The sequence below is a fragment of the Podarcis filfolensis genome (assembly GCF_964270895.1).
Source record: "Podarcis filfolensis genome assembly, chromosome: 2".
Lineage (NCBI taxonomy): Eukaryota > Metazoa > Chordata > Lepidosauria > Squamata > Lacertidae > Podarcis > Podarcis filfolensis.
This window is the reverse complement of record NC_139605.1, coordinates 3,079,838-3,101,365: the sequence shown is the minus strand read 5'-3', so window position 1 is coordinate 3,101,365 and position 21,528 is coordinate 3,079,838. Positions and strand designations below refer to the sequence as shown.

The 21,528-nt window shown below is 42.7% G+C and overlaps 1 protein-coding gene and 1 long non-coding RNA gene across 2 annotated transcripts in view; one reads left to right on the top strand and one right to left on the bottom strand.

The window, feature by feature from the left end:
• Nucleotides 1–21,528, bottom strand: part of LOC310757463 — a 253,294-nt gene that overhangs the window by 113,502 nt on the left and 118,264 nt on the right. The window lies entirely within an intron of this gene.
• LOC310757020 (uncharacterized protein) lies at nucleotides 1,585–20,922 on the top strand. The gene is made up of 3 exons (XM_083602106.1): nucleotides 1,585–1,633; nucleotides 14,830–15,041; nucleotides 18,754–20,922. Exons 2-3 carry the CDS (start codon nucleotides 14,909–14,911, stop codon nucleotides 19,818–19,820), a joined length of 1,200 nt encoding a protein of 399 aa, XP_083458232.1. The 5' UTR covers nucleotides 1,585–1,633; nucleotides 14,830–14,908; the 3' UTR covers nucleotides 19,821–20,922.

Below are 21,528 nucleotides of genomic sequence, written 5' to 3'. Positions count from 1 at the left end.
TTCAATTTGAATGGGGAACTTGTTTGGCCAACAATATGAAAGGGGAATATGGTAGGGGTGGGGGAAGGGGGGAGTCCCGTAAAGTGATATTTTTTGTATTTTTGAAAAATTTTAATAAATATTATTTAATAAAAAAAAAAAAAGATTAACAAAATCTACATCAAAGCTACTTTCTGTCTTTATGTTCTGAGGATGCCTGGTGAAGCAACTGGTCTGTGTTTTAGAATGCTATACGTGACTGTCAGGCAGAGAGAAAATGGCAGAGGTGCAGAGGCTTGTGGGATTCGATCAGAAATCCTGTCAAATGGCTCAAGCCCAGTCAAAGCAATGCGTTCATTGCTGACACAATGGCTTTCTACATTTTCCATAATTCCTCATAGCAATCCCACCTGACCACCACAATTAACTGCTGGAGTCATGTTGTGTGGGGGAGAGACACCGCATCCTGACACTTTCATCAAGGTGCCTCCTGGGTAAGCTTAGTCGCCATGGAATAAGAGAAGAGGTCCTCTTGTGGATCAGGAATGGAAGTTGCAGGAAGCAGAAAATAGGTTTAAGTGGATAGTTCCTTCAAATGGGGGGCTGTGGTGCCAGATGTTCTTGACCAAAAGCTCGCAAGAACAATCTGGCCACATCATGTTGCACCAACGAGATTCTGGACCAGACCCAAGGGCAGCCCCAGAAAGAGTGCATTGCAGCAGTCCAGCTCCAAGTTTTCCAGTGCTCCAGTGGTCAGGCCATTCCTGTTCACAAAGAGCCCTAGAGGACACGTGGGTCTCTAGTGACAAAGGCGTATCCAAGAGTACCCCCAAACTATGCATTTGCTACATAGGCTTAGGATCCAAGGCCATTATTGTTAAAATGAATTAATTGTAAGTAAAGAACCCTTTTTCTGTACCAGTCGGTCTCCTGAGTATTTTATTTTACCTTTTTAGTCATGCTAATGTGTGAATGAGACTGATTTTGAGTGGTGCCATGGCTGGCACAACCAAAGAAGTTGCCCCCCTGTGCCATGCAACATATGAGTGGGCCTCCCTGCCTCCACCTGCCGCCAGGTAGGAGAACAAAAGCCAGAGTTGTCTGAGTGGGTGGAGCTGGAAGCAGGATGGAAGTTGGACGCGCAAAGACATACATGCTCTGTGCTGGATTCAAAGCAGTGACTAATGCAGTGCTGATGCTCCGTGGAGGATTAATGCGGTGAAGCCCTACTATCTATGCTCAGGTTGCATACGCAGTGGTACCTCGGGTTAAGAGCTTAATTCGTTCCGGAGGTCCCTTCTTCACCTGAAACTGTTCTTAACCTGAGACACCACTAATGGGGCCTCCCGCTGCCGCCGCCACGCGACTTCTGTTCTCATCCTGAAGCAAAGTTCTTAACACGAGGTAATATTTCTGGGTTAGCGGCTCCTCCTGGGCTCCTGCCTTGGAGGAGGAGAGAGCGGGGCTCCGCTTGTGCTCGGCTTGCCAAGGGTTAAAAGGCACAGAGCTGGCTTTCTAGAGAGGACAGGAAGTGGAGGCGTGGGGGGGGGGAGGAGCAAGGTCCTCCCAGCAAAAGCCCCTCCCTCGCCATTCCCGCCTGCAAGCGGAGCGGCTGCTTCCGTCTCCCTCTCTCTCTTGCAAGAGCTGCCTGGGGGTGAGTCTCGCCTCCCTCTCCCTCCGGGTGCAGTGGGGAGAAGGGGCTGCGGGGAGGATGCCTGGGGGGCTGGTCAGATCATGCATGGGGGGCGCCAAGCCGGGGGGGGCGCGGGGGCCAGGGCTCTGCCCCGCTCTTCTTGCTTGCCCCGTTGTGGAGGAGGAGGGGGGGTCTTGGAGGGGGGAGCCTGCAGAGAGAGCCCTGGAGTCTCGATCAAGAGCTGAGGAGGAGGAGGAGGAAGGGGGTTCTTCCTCTTGGTCAGCATCGCTACTGTGTCTTTTCTCCTGGCAGAAACTGCTACATTTTTAGCAGGGCGATGAGAGCCTGATCTCGGTGTGTTTTTCCATGAGTAGAATACAGTGGTACCTCGGGTTAAGTACTTAATTCGTTCCGGAGGTCCGTTCTTAACCTGAAACTGTTCTTAACCTGAAGGACCTCATTAGCTAATAATAATAATGGGGCCTCCCGCTGCTGCTGTGCCGCCAGAGCACAATTTCTGTTCTTATCCTGAAGCAAAGTTCTTAACCTGAGGTACTATTTCTGGGTTAGCGGAGTCTGTAACCAGAAGCATTTGTAACCTGAAGCGTATGAAACCCGAGGTACCACAGTATGTCCTTTTATTTAAAATGCATCTCTGGGTTATTTGTGGGGCATAGGAATTTGTTCATTTTTCTTTCTTTCTTCAAAATATAGTCTGGCCCACCACAAGGTCTGAGGGACGGTGGACCGGCCCATGGCTGGAAAAGGTTGCTGACCCCTGGTCTATAGCTCTCCTTCTGGAGCCAGAGAGGATAGTCACTTTCAAGGGCACCATTTAAGATGTAGAGGTTTAGCCTGAAGGCTGTTTGAGCCAAGCAGATGCCTCCAAAGTTTGATTTCTGATCTTTGGAACAACGGGTGAGGAGGAATCCACTGGCTTCACGGTTGGGAGGAGACCATTTGTGCTGTGCATAAAGGGCATGATGATTAGGGCCCAATCTGGCATTGAGATCCCCTCCTAAAACTCCAGATGCCTTTGGGTTAAGCAAAATAAGGTCAGTGGTCTAAATTTCCCTTTCAACCCACAAGTTTCAGATCTGAGATTTCTGCCTCATTGGGGTCACATCAGCGTTAATTACCAACAGGGCCTGGTGGCTGAATTGTATCAACACTGCCCTGGCTTATGACTTGAATGAGGGGAGAGGGCTTGAAATGGCACGTAGGGTAGTGGAGACTAAGACCCCCAGGCCCCCTTTCACTCTTCCACGCTTTACCCCTAGATCTGCCCAAGTTGAGAATGAATGAAATCCGTTGAGTAACAGCTCATCCGCTGTCCACTTTTCCAGGATCATTATGGCACAATGGTGGGAGAGAAAGTCTTTAAAACAAGGATCTCTGCTGGATGCAGACCACCCGGGGCATTCCAGGATAAAAGCTAGGTCAGTTGATTGTCACACAGTTGCATTGTGGGTAATTTTTGCAGGAGCAAGGGCTTCGCATTGGTTTGAGATGGTTGTAACTGCGTCTCCTTCTGTGACGAGGGAGAAGGTGCTGTACCATCATGTTCCTGCTCCTCTGTTCTAGTGAGGAGACTGGGAGAATCAGTGCAGCGTGGTCAGCAAAATGTGAATTCCAGGCAAGCAGGGCTGTCATCTCTTCAGCAGGGGAGACTTCCTTTCACTTGTCTGAGGAGAGGAGAGGGGAACTGTTTCTCCTGCGAATCGAGTTCCCTCAGGGCCAGGTGGGACTTCTGAGATGGGGAAGCACATGGGGCTCTATTTCCAGGTTGGGCTTCTTCAAGTGCTTGTCAGAGGTTCCTTTTGCTTGCAGGGCAGATTCTTTGGGGAAACAGCCCAACTTGGGTTTGTAAAGATTCCTTGTATAATTCTGGTATACAGGAATATTCAGAAGAGTCACTCTCTGCATCACTTCCACTATTATTAGTAAAGAACTAGGGTGATCCTGCTGGGAGTACAAGATTCCCGATGGCTTCGCTCACAAAGGTCATAGGAACGTGCAAGCCCACTCACTGCAACAAGGTGTTGATCCAGCGAGTGAGAAGTACATTTTTGCTAATTTAACCGGGGTGTCAAATACCACCTATACATCATATTCATGTAGTTCTCCTCCATTAAGGTACATGCAGAAAAATTCAAAACTATAATAATAAAAATAATTTATTATTTATACCCTGCCCACCTGGCTGGGTTTCCCCATCCACTCTTTGTGGCTTCCAACAGAATATTAAATTACAGTAATCTATTAAACATTAAAAGCTTCCCTAAACAGGGCTGCCTTCAGATGTCTTCTAAAAGTCTGGTAGTTGTTTCTCTCTTTGACATCTGGTAGGAGAGCATTCCACAGAGCAGGTGCCACTACCGAGAAGGCCCTCTGCCTGGTTCCCTGTAACTTGGCTTCTGGCAGGGAGGGAACCGCCAGAAGGCCCTCGACACTGGACCTCAGTGTCCGGGCAGAATGATGGGGGTGGAGACGCTCCTTCAGGTATACTGGCCCGAGGCCGTTTAGGGCATTAAAGGTCAGCACCAACACTATGAATTGTGTTCGGAAACGTACTGGGAGCCAGTGGAGGTCTTTCAAGACCGGTGTTATGTGGTCTCGGCGGCCTAACTTCCAAATCTAACTTCCAAAGCCTTTCCCAGTCCATCATTAATATATTATGTCCCATATCCTTCGCCCATTTTATCATAACGCATTTGACCTGGTCCTCTTTAGTGTCCTATTCCAAAAGGTGTTCGTTCATTTTTGACAGCAGTTTTGTTCTACCTTCTACTAATTCTCTCTGAAATCTTGACACTTGATAACTAAATCCTTTCTTTTCATGATTTTTAAAAGTTTCATTTAGTTGTAAATATTCTTTTTTTAAAAAATAAATGTTTATTGAAGTTTTACCAATCAAAAAGTTCATCATTTCATATAAATCAATCCATTAGATAATGCCCACAGAAAAAACAAAAAACAAAAATATATAACAAAGAAAAAGAAGAGAAAATAGAAAAATCCACTTTTTAAATTTACAAAGTTCCATGTCCCTCTGTCCTGACCTCCTCACATCTCTCTTTTTTGTGTTCCTCTTTATTCCAATCAAATTCAGCAAGTTCAAACCCTTGTTCAAACCATACTTAAAATTATATTTTTCCAGTTATTATGTCCCAAATTTCCCTTATCTTAGCCCATTCCTCATCTTACATGCTATGACATAATATTATTCTGTTCGTAGCCCCCTTCTCCTTTTTAAAATTCTTCTTTTCATTAACTTTTAACCAAATCCCACATGCCCTGTTACCTTCACTTCCCACATCATGTTAACACTCAGACATTTTGCAATGTTTTTGTAAATAGTCCTTAAACTTTTTCCAGTCCTGTTCCATCAGTTCTTCTCCCTGGTCACGGATTCTGCCAGTCATTTCTGCCATCTCCATGTAGTCAATCACTTGCATCTGCCACTCTTCCACGGTGGGTAGATCTTGTGTCTTCCAATACTTGGCGAGAAGTATTCTTGCTGCAGTTGTTACATACATAAAAAATGTTCTGTCTTTCTTTGGCACCCATTGGCCAACTATGCCCAAAAGGAAGGCCTCTGGTTTCTTAGGAAAGGTAAATTTAAATACCTTCTTCAGTTCATTATATATCATTTCCCAGTAAGCCTTAACCCTTGGGCATGTCCACCAAAGGTGAAAGAATGTTCCCTCAGCTTCTTTACATTTCCAGCACTTGTTGTCAGGCAGGTGATAAATTTTTGCAAGCTTAACTGGGGTCATGTACCACCTGTAAATCATTTTCATAATATTCTCCTTTAAGGCAATACATGCCGTAAACTTCATACCGGTGGTCCACAACTGCTCCCAGTCAGCAAACATAATGTTATGACCTATGTCCTGCGCCCATTTAATCATCGCTGATTTTACCGTTTCATCCTGTGTATTCCATTTTAAAAGCAAGTTATACATCTTTGACAAAATCTTAGTTTTTGGTTCTAACAGTTCTGTTTCCAATTTTGATTTCTCCACCTGGAAGCCAATTTTTTTGTCCAAATTGTAGGCCTCTCTTATTTGATAATAATGAAGCCAATCTCGCACTTTCTCTTTTAATTTCTCAAAACTCTGCAGTTTCAAACTGTCACCTTCTTGCTCCAAAATTTCCCAATATTTTGGCCATTTGGCCTCCATATTGAGCTTTTTCTGGGACTTAGCTTCCATAGGTGACAGCCACCTTGGGGTTATTTTCCAGCAAATCTTTATATCTTGTCCAGACATTAAACAGAGCTTTCCTGACAATATGGTTTTTAAATGCCTTATGTGCTTTAACCTTGTCGTACCACAAATATGCATGCCACCCAAAAACATTATTGAAACCTTCTAAATCCAGAATGTCCGTGTTCTCAAGAAGCAGCCAGTCTTTTAACCAGCAAAATGCTGCTGATTCATAGTACAATTTAAGGTCTGGCAGGGCAAATCCACCTCTTTCTTTTACATCAGTTAAAATTTTAAACTTTATTCTGGGTTTCTTGCCCTGCCAGACAAATCTAGAGATATCTCTCTGCCACTTCTTGAAACAATCCATCTTGTCCAAAATTTGCAAAGATTGGAACAGAAATAACATTTTTGGCAAAACATTCATTTTTATAGCTGCGATTTGACCCAACAAGGAAAGCTTCAAATTAGACCAAATTGCTAAATCTTTTTTCACTTCTGACCAACATTTCTCATAATTATCTTTAAATAAATTCAAATTTTTCGCAGTCATATTAATCCCTAGGTATTTCACTTTCTTAACCACAGTTAAACCTGTTTCATTCTGAAACCTGTCCTTTTCTATTGGTGTTAAATTCTTCTCTAATACTTTCGTTTTTGACTTATTTAATCTAAATCCTGCCACATGACCAAATTCTTTAACCAATTCCAAAGCTCTTTTCATACTAGATTCCGGCTCCTGTACAGTCAAAACCAAATCATCTGCAAAAGCTTTCAATTTATATTGTTTAGCTCCGACCTGTATTCCTTTAATAGACCGGTCCCTTCTGATCATGTTCAGCAGCACCTCCAGGACCGAAATAAATAGTAATGGAGAGATAGGGCAGCCCTGACGTGTTCCTTTTTCTATCATAAAGTCTTCAGTCACCACATTATTTACTATCAATTTTGCTTTTTGTTCTGAATAGATTGCTCCTATACCATTTTCGAACCCCTGTCCCACTCCCACCCCTTTAAGATTTTTCTTCATAAAACTCCAAGAAATATTATCAAAGGCTTTCTCCGCATCAATAAAAACTAACACTGCTTTCGTATTAATATTCGTTTGCAACAGCTCCAAAATGTCAATTATGTTCCTTGTGTTGTCAGATAAGTGTCTACCTGGAAGAAAGCCTGCCTGGTCCTTGTGTATTACTTCAGCTAACACTTTTTTAAGTCTGTTAGCTAAAATGTCTGCAAAAATTTTGTAATCCACATTTAAAAGGGAGATGGGACGGTAGTTCTTTATTTTTTTTTTAATATTTTTATTGAACAATTTTTTATATAACAGAAACAAAACATACATAAACAAACATTCAACAATAATAAAACATAAAACAAGTACCATTTCATAACCCAATTTCTAAACCTTACTTCCTCGACCTCCTCTTACTTCCCGTTTCTGTATTCCAAATTCTTACAGTTATTCAGCGAAATCTTGCCTTATTTTATTATAAATTTATGCTAATCACCCTTCTTCTCTTTGTCATAACCATTACTAATAGTAACCATTTATTTTAATCCAACATCATTCTAACTGTCACCAATTTTATAATATTTCTTTAAATAGTCCTTGAACTTTTTCCATTCTTCTTCCGCCGCTTCTCTTCCCTGGTCTCGGATTCTGCTCGTCATCTCTGCCAAGCTCATATAGTCCATCACCTTCATCTGCCATTCTTCCAGTGTGGGTAGATCCTGTGTCTTCCAGTACTTTGCAATGAGTATTCTAGCTGCTGTTGTAGCATACATAAAGAAGGTTGTATCTGTCTTTAGCACCCCCTGGCCGACAATACCCAAGAGAAAGGCCTCTGGTTTCTTGGGGAAAGTATATTTAAATACCTTTTTCAGTTCATTATAAATCATTTCCCAGAATGCCTTAATCTTCGGGCATGTCCACCAGAGGTGAAAAAATGTGCCTTCCTTTTCCTTACATTTCCAACATTTATTATCAGGCAAATGGTAGATCTTTGCAAGCTTGACTGGGGTTATGTACCACCTATAAATCATTTTCATTATATTTTCTCTTAAGGCGTTACACGCCGTAAACTTCAACCCGGTGGTCCACAACTTTTCCCAGTCAGCAAACATGATGTTATGACCAATGTCCTGGGCCCATGTAATCATAGTTGATTTAACCGTTTCATCTTGTGTGTTCCATTTCAGCAGCAGATTATACATTTTTGACAAATTCTTAGTACTGGATTCTAACAGTTCAGTCTCTAATTTTGACTTTTCCACCTGGAAGCCTATTTTTCTGTCTAGTTTAAACACTTCATTTATTTGATGATAATGTAACCAATCTCTCACCTTCCCTTTTAATTTTTCAAAACTCTGCAATCTCAGTTTGTCCCCTTCCTTTTCCAAAATTTCCCAATATCTTGGCCATTTCGACTCCATATTTAGCTTTTTAACTGCCTTAGCTTCCATTGGTGATAACCATCTTGGAGTCTTATTTTCCAGCAAGTCCTTATATCTAACCCAGACATTCAGCAGTGCTTTTCTGACAATATGATTTTTGAAACTTTTATGCGCTTTAACCTTGTCATACCACAAATATGCATGCCACCCAAAAATATTGTTAAATCCTTCCAAATCCAAAATGTCTGTGTTTTCAAGAAGCAGCCATTCTTTTAGCCAGCAGAAAGCTGCCGCTTCATAGTACAATTTAAAGTCTGGCAGGGCAAACCCCCCTCTTTCCTTTGAATCCGTTAATATCTTAAATTTTATTCTGGGCTTCTTGCCCTGCCAGACAAATTTAGATATATCTTTCTGCCACTTCTTGAAACAGTCCATTTTATCCATTATTTGTAATGCTTGAAACAAAAACAACATTCTTGGCAATACATTCATTTTTATAACTGCAATTCGACCTAACAAGGAAAGCTTCAAGTTTGACCATATCTCTAGATCTTTTTTCACTTCTGTCCAAGTTTTTTCATAATTGTCTTTAAATAAATTCACATTCTTAGCTGTCATATTCACACCCAAATATTTCACTTTTTTAACCACAGTCAACCCCGTCTCATTCTGAAACCTTTCTTTTTCTATCTGTGTTAAATTTTTCTCCAATACCTTAGTCTTTAACTTATTCAATTTAAATCCTGCCAATTGACCAAACTCTTGGATTATTTCCAAAACTCTTTTCGTGCTAGCTTCTGGCTCCTGTAATGTAAGTACCAGGTCATCTGCAAATGCTCTCAATTTGTATTGTTTGACTCCGACCTGAATCCCTTTAACCAACTGGTCCCTCCTGATCATATTAAGCAAAACCTCAAGGACCGATATAAAAAGTAATGGGGAGATAGGGCACCCCTGTCGTGTCCCTTTTTCGATCTTAAACTCTTCTGTTACAACATTATTTACAATTAATTTTGCTTTCTGTTCAGAATATATTGCACCTATACCATTTTCAAACCCTTGGCCTACCCCCATCCCCCGCCCTTTTCCCTTTCATGATCTCGTTACAGACTTCCTTCAAAGGTTGTATAAGCCCTTCCTTCAAAACTTTGTAATATTTGGAAGTCAGTCCATCTGGTCCAGGTGATTTGCCCAACGTCATGTTTTGAATGGCATCTTCTATTTCCTGTATTGATATCTCCTGATTCAAAATTGTCTTACTTTCCTGCGAAATCTTTTTCAGCCCATTTTTCTCGAGGAATTGTTGTATATCTGTTTCATTCTGCGGCCCTTGTCTAAAGTAGTTCTGAAAACAATTCCTAATTTCCACTGGGTTACATATGTTCTTTCCTTCCACTTCTAAGTTTGTTACCGTGTTGAGTTTTTGTCTCTTCTTTATTTGCCAAGCCAATAACTTGCCACATTTGTCTGCAGATTCAAAAGACTTCTGTCTCATTTGTTTAATTTTCCATTCTATTTCTTGATTCATCAGTTCCATATATTGTGTTTGGTACAATTTAATTTCTCTTAGAATCTCTTGCGATTTTGGCTTCAATCTTAATTTCCTTTCCCCTTCTTTTATCTTTTCCAAGATTTTCTCTTTCCTCTCATTTTGCTTTCTTCTCTTTAATGTATTTTGTTGTATCAAAAACCCTCTCATCACGGCTTTACTTGCGTCCCATACTATTCTTTTTTCTACTTTAGTCCTTAGATTAATTTCAAAATAATCTTTCAGAGTTTTTTGGGCCTTTTTACAGATCTCCTCGTCTCTAAATAAGGTGTCATTCATTCTCCATCTGAAAGAGCCAGTTGTTGTTTGCTTCATCACCATCTTTACTGCGTTATGGTCGGAGAGAGTTTTTGGGCAGATTTCCACTTTCTTTATATTCGACGCCATACCGCTAGTCACCCAAATTTGGTCGATCCTAGTCCATGTCATTTTGGCTTCAGAAAAGAAGGTTCCCTCTCTCTCTAATGGGTGTTTTGTTCTCCAAATGTCAATCAAATCCATATTGTCAGTCATTTCAAAAAAGGTTTTTGGTAGTCTTCCATCTTTTGTGACTACCTGTCTTTGTGCTTTGTCCATATTTGTTGAAACTACAGGACGGTAGTTCTTTAGTTGTGTCTTTTCAGCTTCTGTCTTGGGTATCAATGTGATGTATGCTTCTTTCCACAATTCAGGCGCCTTCTTCCCTTCCATAATCTCATTGCAAACCTCCTTTAATGGTTGAATTAAAAATTCTTTCAAAGTCCTATAATATTTGGAGGTTAATCCGTCCGGTCCTGGAGATTTGCCCAATTGTATATTCTGAATGGCACCTTCAATTTCTTGTTCTGCAATTTGATGATTCAATATTATTTTATTTTCTTGAGATATTTTTTGTAATCCATTGGTTCTTAAGAATTGGTCTATATCAGAATCTTTCTGCGGCCCTTGCGTATAAAGTTGTTTAAAATATCTCTGGAAACACCTTCTAATCTCCACTGGGTTCTGTATATTTTTCCTGTCAATCTCAAGATTTGTAATCGTATTTAACTTCTGTCTTTTTTTCAACTGCCACGCCAATAGTTTTCCACATTTATTAGCTGACTCAAAAGTCTTTTGTCTCATTAGCTTAATTTTCCATTCTACTTCCTCATTAATCAATTTCATATATTGTACCTGATGTAGCTTAATTTCTCTTAATATCTCTTTTGAGTTTGGTTTAGCTCTTAGCTTCTTCTCTCCTTCTTTTATTTTCTCCAAAATTTTCCCTTTTTTCTCATTTTGAGATCTCTTTTTTATTGCATTCTGTTGAATCAGGAACCCTCTCATAACCGCTTTGCTTGCATCCCAGATTGTTCTTTTTTCGACCGTAGTTTTCAAATTTACTTCGAAATAGTCTCTCAAGGTCTTTTGGGCCTTCCTTACAATATCTTGATTTCTTAATAAGGTGTCATTCATCCTCCATCTGAAGGAACCGATGGGTGTTAGTTTCATTTCCATCTTTACAGCATTATGGTCGGAGCAGGTTTTTGGGCAGATTTCCACCTTTTTTATCTTAGGTGCCAGTCCTCTAGTTATCCAAATTTGGTCAGTTCTAGTCCATGTCATTTTGGCTTCAGAAAAGAACGTTCCTTCTCTACCTAGGGGGTTTTTGGTCCTCCAGATGTCAATCAAGTCCATATTGTCAGTCAATTCAAAAAAAGTTTTTGGTAGTCTGCCCTCTTTCGTTACAATCTGTCTTTGTGCTTTGTCCATGTTCGTAGAGGCCACACCATTCATGTCTCCCATCATAATGATATTATTGTAGTCCAAAAAGTCCATCAATATCTCATGCAGCTTCTTGTAAAACTCCGATTTCCCCTCATTTGGTGCATAAATCCCTAAAATCAAAAATTTTTCTCCTTGAGATTGAATTTCTATTGCCAAAATTCTTCCCTGTTCATCTTTAAAAAGAAATTTTGGTGATAGGCTCTCTTTTGCATAGATAACCACTCCTCTCTTCTTCACCTTATCTGATGAAATAAATTCTTGACCTAATTTTTTATTTATTAACACTTTCCTGTGAAGCCTAATCTCATGTGTTTCCTGCAAACAAATTATGTCCAATTGTTCCTTTTTTAATAAATGAAAAATTTTCCTCCTCTTTTCCGGGGAATTCAGACCGTGAATATTCCAACTTAATAGTTGCAGAGACATGTTGGGGTGGCTCTATTTTCCTCCTGTTGCACCCAAAAGTGGCGTCTCCTTCTCAGGATCCTTCAAACCCCCAGGTGTAGGTATCAAACTTAATAGTCCAGGTCCCAATTCAGTTGACTCTTCTTCAATCCCTTTCTGAAGGTCTTCTCCGTAGTCCTTCAAGAATTTTTCCTTGTCTTCCACAGATTTGATTTTCACTTTTTTCCCTCTAAAGGTAAAGGATATCCCCTGGGGGAATTCCCATCTGAAGATAATCTTGTTGCTCCTCAATAGTGTCACCAGATCTCCGTAGTTCGCTCTAAGCTCAAGCAAATGTTTTGGGATGTCCTTATAAATTTCCACCCTTGTATCTTTGATCTCTAGAGGCGCCTTGAAGTGCGCACTCAGAATCTTATCTCTTTCTTCCTTCGTTCTTAGGGAGATCAGACAGTCTCTCGACTTAATCTTCCTCCCTCCCTTTCCCAGTCTGAATGCACTTACAATTTTAAAGTCCTTTTCTTCTTCCAGAGACCAAAATTCTGTAAATTCTTTTGTAAGGTAGACAATTAAATCTTCCCTCTCAAGTTCTGGAACTGATCTGATTCTCAGATTATTTTCTTTATTTTTTAACTCAATCATAGACAGAAGTGCCTGATGTTCCCCTATCTGTTTACGCATAGGTTTAATTTCTCCTTGAACTTCCTCAACTTTCTGCTTTGCCTCCTCAGCTATTTTACGATTTGCAGTGGTGTCTTCCACAAGCTTTCCAATAGTTTGCGCATTTAAATTCACTTGCTGGGTCAAATTGTTAATACTGGCAGTATTTTGGTCTATCTTGGCTGACTGGTCAGTCACTTGTTTGCTTAGACCCTCCAATTTTTCAAAAATTTTATTTAACACTGTAGTAAAGTCGCCTCCTGAGGCCATTCCTTCCGGCCTAGGTTGTTCTAAATCTTCCTCTTGTGCCACAGGAATCGTGGGAACAGATGATCTGCGTAGCTGAGAAGTTAAAGTGGTCTGCAATGTTTTGGCTTTGGCTGATCTTGTCTTTCCACTCATCCCCCTTCTTATCTATGCGTCAAGGTCAGTCCCACAGTCTGCCTTTCTCATGGAAATCCCCGAATCCACAGATGGAAAATTCCCCCAGTAAGTTGTCAAACCTGGATACTCCACTAGAGGGACACTATGTTCAAAAAATGTTCAGAAATGTTGCAGTTTGTAAAAGTTACAAAGAGCCCTCGACAAGTTAAACAATGGCCAATTGCCAAAAAACCTTCAGACTCCTTTTAGGTCCATTAAATTTCCACAGAGTTGCTCTTTAAAAAGTTAACATGTCCCAAAGAAATGCGAGATACAAAGTGACAGTTCCAAACAGCCTTCTAGTTCCGACACTGACAGCTCAGTAACCAAGGATTCAATTTTATTCCTAAGTCCAAAAGTCCAAGAAACAAGTAGGAAAAAGCTGATTTTCACCTTTTCCACCCCAAAATGAATTGAGGTGAGGTCTTCTGCTTAATGTGGAAGTTTACTTCTTGTTAACTCCCAAATTCCAAAGGCATGGGTTCTTTAAACGTCTTTGCTTTAATCTTTAAACAAAAACCGAGAGACGGACTTCCTGGTTGCGTCTCCCGCTTGTATGCCAAATTGATTAATTTTTAATCCTGATTCAATCACCTACTCACGGGTAGTAGTTTTCTTTCAGCCGAATGGTCCCCAGGAAAAGGGTCAGCGCTCACCGACAGCAGCTTAGCGGCTTCACTCCTCAAAAAGAGCGATCGACTCACAGCACCGCACCAGCCCCGACACGTTCCGGAGCTCCTTGCGGGGTCCCTTCACGTAATCGGGGGGCGCTAAAGGTGCCCGCCGAGTCCCACGACCACAGGCTATCACCACCTGTGGGTTTTTCAGCGAGGGTCTCCGCTTCGCCGTAGCGGACGACCCGTTTCTGCGGAGCTTCCCCTTCACAGATGAAAGGGGACCGCCATTGCCGTTCGCGCCGCCCCCGGAAGAGTTGTAAATATTCTAACCAGTCTATTCCATTTTCTCTTACTTCTTCAAAGTCCTTTAATTTTAATTGGTTGTCAGTTTCTGTTAACAGCTCTTTATGACTATGAAAACTTTTATGAACTTTTGCCTTATGATACCATTGTCTATGCTTATCTAGCATGCCTGGCGTTACAGTCTTCAGGCTTGGGGACAAGATGGTGCCTGGTTTTTGCACCAAGTTCTGTCCATAAGCCCCATTTAGTTCAATGGGATCTATTCTCAGGTCTCTACTGTGCAGACCTTGCCGGCCTTACGAAGTGGGGAGAGGAGTAAACAGAGGAAATTGGAACCACTGGAAAGGTTTATAAATGGGGTTTCTGTTGGGAAGGGGCTGCCCCATTTGTGGATTTGATATCCACAAATGAAGGGGCGCTGCGCAGCTCTCCCTCTCTGCTGAAGCCAGGAGAGTCTTGCTCTCCTGGCTTCAGCGAAAGGAACCCGAAGCCTTCGGAGCACAGAGCGAGTTTCCACTGCGCTCCAAAGGCTTCAGGCGGCTATCTCCGACCCTCTCAGTCTCCAGGCTTCAGCGAAAGCAACGCGAAGCCTCCTGAGCTGAGCTCCATTTGTGCTTTTCCAGGGGCAGGAGAATCCAGTAAGAGCCAGTGTGGAGTAGTGGTTAAGAGCGGTAGACTCGTAATCTGGTGAACCGGGTTCGTGTCTCCGCTCCTCCACATGCAGCTGCTGGGTGACCTTGGGCTAGTCACACTTCTCTGAAGTATCTCAGCCCCAGTCACCTCACAGAGTGTTTGTTGTGGGGGAGGAAGGCAAGGAGAATGTTAGCCACTTTGAGACTCCTTCGGGTAGTGATAAAGCGGGATATCAAATCCAAACTCTTCTTTTTCTCTCCTTCTTCTTCCCTGCAGGGCCTCTGAGGCTCCATTTGCTTCTTCCTCTCTCCCAGGACCCTGCAGCTTGTTTTGGCTCCTTGACTCTTCAGGAAGGATGAAAGAGATGGATCCTGCAAAGCTAGTGAGGATGGAAGGGGGAAGATGGACAGTTGACCTGGTCAGGCTGTCTCCTACATCCCTCCTCACAGCCTCTGAGCGTTCCTCTCTAGGCCTCTCAGAGAGATCTGGTGAGTTCCAGGGGAGGGGAGATGGGGACATGGAGGGATGGAGCCAGAGAGGTTTTGGGGCTTGCTCAGCCTGGGGGTGGGGGGAGGCAGGCAGGCGGGTGGAGATTGAGAAGGTGAGCACCTTTCTGGGCTCCACCACCTGCCTGCCTGCCTGCCTGCCTGCCTGCGCCTTTGTTATCTGCCTTTGTTATTTGGGACTTTGTTTGAGCTAGGAATACATCACAGCTCCCCGGCCACCACAATGTATTGGCAGCTCAAAATGTCTCATACCGGTGCCGTGACCTGAATGCCCTACCAGTGTCAAAAAACTTACTGCTCCATCACACAGCAGTAGAAGCAATGAACTCTGCATAAGGAAGTCAAGGAGGAGAATCGTGGGATCATGGACCCTCTCGGTAAAGCTCCCCGTTGGATCATAAGATCAGTTTTGAAATTCCATACATACCTCTATGTGCTGAACCTCCAGTATTTTGATGGAGACCAGCAGCATCTGCGATTCTAACATCCCCACCATGAACCCTGAATAGAAGGAGATCAACTGTGAATGTTCTTTGTCTAGTCATGCCTTTTTAAACAATGACCAGGTTTGTCTGAACTGCCCAGTAACTTCAATGTGTTCCTCTGCTAATTCAGAGTGTTAAATTTGGATATGAAAACATCAATTCCCCCCCCCAAGAGATCCTAGAATATACCGTATTTTTCGCTCTATAGGACGCACCCGACCATAGGACGCACCTTGTTTTAGAGGGGGAGAACAAGAAAAAAAAAATCTACCCCTCTCCGCTCAGCGCCCCTTCAGCGAAGCGGCAGGAGAAACGGAGCCCCTTCCATTTCTCCTCCTGCTTGGCTGAAGGGGTGCTGCGCAGCTCTCCCTCTCTGCTGAAGCCAGGAGAGTCTTGCTCTCCTGGCTTCAGCGAAAGGAACCCGAAGCCTTCGGAGCACAGAGCGAGTTTCCGCTGCGCTCCAAAGGCTTCAGGCGGCTATCTCCGACCCTCTCAGTCTCCAGGCTTCAGCGAAAGCAACGCGAAGCCTTCTGAGCGCGGAGGGAGCGCTCAGGCTTCGAAGGCTTCGTGTTGCTATCGCTGAAGCCAAGGAGCCTGCATTCGCTCCATAGGACGCACATACATTTCCCTTTCATTTTTGGAGGGGGAAAAGTGCGTCCTATAGAGCGAAAAATACGGTAGCTCCCTTTCTGGTCTTCAGACATAGAATATTCTGCCAGCTTTAACTTTTCAATGATAGATAAAATTCTGTCACATGACTCTGGCAATCTTTCTTTTCTTCATGTTTTAGACAAAAACAAGGTTCTTATTAAATTGTGATGACAACTTCTAAATTCATAAACTTTCTTTAAATTGTGAAGAATTTCTCTGGCAGTAAGACATCTGCCTAAATACATTGTATCACTTCAAATCTGTATTACACTATTCTCATTCTACTATTCCACTGTGTAAAATTTCCTCTATGCATCCTAAAAATTTCTTTCTATTTTTCAGTCTGCCTTTAAAAATTGTTTCTGAGAGAATAATTAAGAGTATACTGGCAAAGTGGTCAAAATGTTAATGTCAGTTTCTGAGGTAAAATGTGTCACTCTGCACCTGTCTTTCTGGATTATTCGTGGTTTTCTGGATTTTGTGGGACCCAAACCCATTTTCTGTGGTATTTATATGTGTGGAGGTTGTCCCGGGTGGTTTGACCCTTGAAAAACATAGCTTTTTTTTCTTCTAGAAAAGGATCTGTTTAGAGTTTATACAGAACACATTACATTACTTGATATACTAAAACACTTTTACATGTGCTTATATCTAATAGATCTATATCTATTCTTTACTGATTTAGATTATTTCTACATTTATCCCATTTTTTATTCAAGACAATAAGCTCAAAAATACAAAATAATTCAACATCAAATAATGCTGCTACATTAGGTATTAAGAGGGAATTACAAGTGCTTCTATCTATATGAGACTTTACAGACTTTTTCTGAGGCACATAGCAGCATAAAACAGTCAGCAGGTGCTCTCACAGAAAACCTCTCTCTCACTCGACAGTTGAGAACAGACCTAACTGAAAAAACGGCCTTCTGGAGTGACAGTCACCCTTTCCATAGCAACTTGGAGGCAACATTCACACACAGAGTTGTTAGGGAAGTTGAGGTAATTTCTGTCAGGTTTGGGTTTCTGTTTTAGCCTCTGCCCATTTTTTAAAGAGAAGACCAATGTTACAGTTGGAGTGGATTTCATGATTGTGGCAACAAAAATCCGTCCTAGAAAAGAGCCAGACTTTCTGAACCTCTGGTTCTCAAAAATACGTCTGTGAATGCTTGTTGACAAAGGCCATGACCTCACATCTTCTGTTCTTCCACTTTCACAAATATTCATTAGAATCATAGAATCATAGAGTTGGAAGAGACCACAAGGGCCATCGAGTCCAACCCCCTGCCAAGCAGGAAACACCATCAGAGCACTCCTGACATATGGTTGTCAAGCCTCTGCTTAAAGACCTCCAAAGAAGGAGACTCCACCACACTCCTTGGCAGCAAATTCCACTGTCGAACAGCTCTTACTGTCAGGAAGTTCTTCCTAATGTTTAGGTGGAATCTTCTTTCCTGCAGTTTGGATCCATTACTCCGTGTCCGCTTCTCTGGAGCAGCAGAAAACAACCTTTCTCCCTCCTCTATGTGACATCCTTTTATATATTTGAACATGGCTATCATATCACCCCTTAACCTCCTCTTCTCCAGGCTAAACATGCCCAGCTCCCTTAGCCGTTCCTCATAAGGCATCGTTTCCAGGCCTTTGACCATTTTGGTTGCCCTCCTCTGGACACGTTCCAGTTTGTCAGTGTCCTTCTTGAACTGTGGCGCCCAGAACTGGACACAGTACTCCAGGTGAGGTCTGACCAGAGCAGAATACAGTGGCACTATTACTTCCCTTGATCTAGATGCTATACTCCTATTGATGCAGCCCAGAATTGCATTGGCTTTTTTAGCTGCCGCGTCACACTGTTGGCTCATGTCAAGTTTGTGGTCAACCAAGACTCCTAGATCCTTTTCACATGTACTGCTCTCAAGCCAGGTGTCACCCATCTTGTATTTGTGCCTCTCATTTTTTTTGCCCAAGTGCAATACTTTACATTTCTCCCTGTTAAAATTCATCTTGTTTGTTTTGGCCCAGTTCTCCAATCTGTCAAGGTCGTTTTGAAGTGTGATCCTGTCCTCTGGGGTGTTAGCCACCCCTCCCAGTTTGGTGTCATCTGCAAATTTGATCAGGATGCCCTTGAGTCCATCATCCAAGTCGTTGATAAAGATGTTGAATAAGACTGGGCCCAAGACAGAACCCTGTGTTACCCCACTAGTCACTCTTCTCCAGGATGAAGAGGAACCATTGATGAGCACCCTTTGGGTTCGGTCAGTCAGCCAATTACAAATCCACGGAGTGGTAGCAAAGTCAAGACCGCATTTTACCAGCTTCTTTACAGGAATTTTATGGGGCACCTTGTCAAATGCCTTGCTGAAATCAAGGTAGGCTACATCCACTGCGTTCCCTTCATCTACCAGGCTTGTAATTCTGTCAAAAAATGAGATCAGGTTAGTCTGACATGACTTATTTTTCAGAAATCCATGCTGACTATTGGTGATAGTCAGCATTGTTCCATGATTGGGGGCTCCATTTCTTCCTGAGGATCTAATTAGTTTCTGTCTTTGTTGTAGGTGTTGATGAATTGGAAAAGAAGAATGGGGGAGACCATGACAAAATCCACACAGTGGAGAAGCCATATCAAAATTGGGAGTATGGAGAGAGCTCCAGTCAGAGTTCCTGTTCCCATCAAAGAACTCACAGTGGGAAGAAAGGCTATCAGTGCTTGGAATGTGGAAAGAGCTTCAGTCGGAAGTACAGTCTCACTTCCCACAAAAGAATTCATACTGGAGAGAAACCCTATCAGTGCTTGGAATGTGGAAAGAGCTTCAGTCGCAGCACCCATCTCACATCCCACAAAAGAATTCATACTGGAGAGAAACCCTACCAGTGCTTTGAATGTGGGAAGAGCTTCAGTCAGAGCAGCAGTCTCACTTCCCACCAAAGAATTCATACAGGAGAGAAACCCTATCAGTGCTTTGAATGTGGAAAGAGCTTCAGTCACAGCACCTCTCTCACTTCCCATCAAACAATTCATACAGGGGAGAAACCCTATCAGTGCTTGGAATGTGGGAAGAGCTTCAGTCAGAGAACCCATCTCATTTCCCATCAAATAATTTGTACAGGTGTGAAACCCTATCAGTGCTTGGAATGTGGAAAGAACTTCAGTTACAGCAGCAATCTCGCTTCCCATCAAAGAATCCATACAGGGGAGAAACCGTATCAGTGCTTGGAATGTGGAAAGAACTTCAGTCACAGCAGCAATCTCACTTCCCATCAAAGAATTCATACAGCGGAGAAACCGTATCAGTGCTTGGAATGTGGAAAGCGCTTCAATCACAGCGGCAGTCTCACTTCCCATCACAGAATTCATACAGGGGAGAAACCCCATCAGTGCTTGGAATGTGGAAAGAGCTTCAATCACAGCGGCAATCTCGCTTCCCATCAAAGAATTCATACAGGGGAGAAACCATATCAGTGCTTGGAATGTGGGAAGAGCTTCAGTCAGAGGACCCATCTCATGTCCCATCAAAGAATTCATACAGGGGAGAAACCATATGAGTGCTTGGAATGTGGGAAGAGCTTCAGAAAGAGGGGAAGTCTCAACCGCCATCAAAGAACTCATACAGTGGTACCTTAGGTTAAGAACTTAATTAGTTCTGGAGGTCGATTCTTAACCTGAAACTTTTTTTCTTTCAAAAATGTTATTAGGTTTTACAATATCAACGACAAACAAAAACATAAAACACACAAAACATAACAAGCATAAATCATAACCTTATTGAAAATAACAGTTATTTACTTTGTAAAACGACTTCCTCGTTTCCCCTTAGTTGAATTTCATTGCATATCCTTATAACAGTTTTCCAAATCCTAATTTTAATACCCTTTAAATTAAACATTAACATCTTTAAATCTTCTCCTTCTTGTATTAAACATATTATTTTATCAGTTAACATAAATACAATCCTAAGCCCTTTAAGTATCTGGACGCTATTTCCAGTTATTTTAGCTTAACAAATTTAGCTAAATGATCATTAAATTTCTTCCATTCTTCGTGGTGTTCCTCCTCCTTCTGGTCGCGGACGGCTAGCTCCATAAAATCCATCATCTTCATCTGCCATTCTTCTACTGTTGGTAATTCTTGAGTTTTCCACTTTTTAGCTAACAAAATACAAGCTGCAGTTGTGGCATACAAAAATAGATTAACATCTTTCTTGGTCAATTCCAACCTGAAACTCTTCTTAACCTGAAGCACCACTTTAGCTAACGGGGCCTCCCGCTGCTGCCACGCTGCTCCCTCACAATTTCTGTTCTCAACCTGAAGCAAAGTTCTTAACCCGAGGTACTATTTCTGGGTTAGCGGAGTCTGTAACCTGAAGCGTCTGTAACCTGAGGTACCACTGTACAGGGCATGAAGTGTAATAGAAATGTGGAAACAGCTTCTCTTCCAAGATGCTTGTAGCTTCCCATGAAGAAATTCATGTGATTGAGCAGGTGGTTGCTGAAGAACTCCAGGCATGCCTGGAGGATGGGGACCATTTGGATCCCTTCCAATCGGGAATCAGGCCTCATATTGGGACTGAAACTGCCTTGGTTGTGCTGGTCGATGATCTCCGGCACGCTAGGGACAAAGGTGAAAGCTGTTTCCTGGTTCTTCTGGAGCTCTCAGTGGCGTTTGATACCATCGACCACGACATCCTTCTGGACCGTCTAGAGGAGCCGAGGGTTATACAGTGGTTCCACGACTTCCTGGGCCGTGTTCAGAAAGTGGTGGTGGGGGATCAGTGTTCAGACCCCTGGGCTCTCACTTGTGGGGTGCCTCAGGGTTCCATCCTCTCCCTCATGCTTTTTAACATCTACATGAAGCTCCTGGGAGAGATCATCAGGGGGTTTGGGCTGGGTGTTCATCAGTATGCGGATGATACCCTGCTCTAACTCTTTTAAATCAGAACCAGTGAAAGCGGTGAAGGTCCTGTGTGAGTGTCTGGAGGCATTTGGAGGATAGATGGCAGGTAATTGATTGTGGTTGAATCCTGACAAGACAGAAGTGCTGTTCTTGGGTGACGGGGGGCGGGCTGGTGTTGAGGACTCGCTTGGGCTATTGCAACACATTCTATGTGGGGCTACCTTTGAAGGTGGCCTGGAAACTACAATTAATCCAGAATGCGGCAGCTAGACTGGTGACTGGGAGTAGCTGCCGAGACCACATAACACTGCTTCTGAAAGACCTACATTGGCTCCCAGTACGTTTCTGGACACAATTCAAAGTGTTGGTGCTCATCTTTAAAGCCCTTAACCGCTTTGGCCCAGTATACCTGAAGGAGTGTCTCCACCCCCATCCTTCT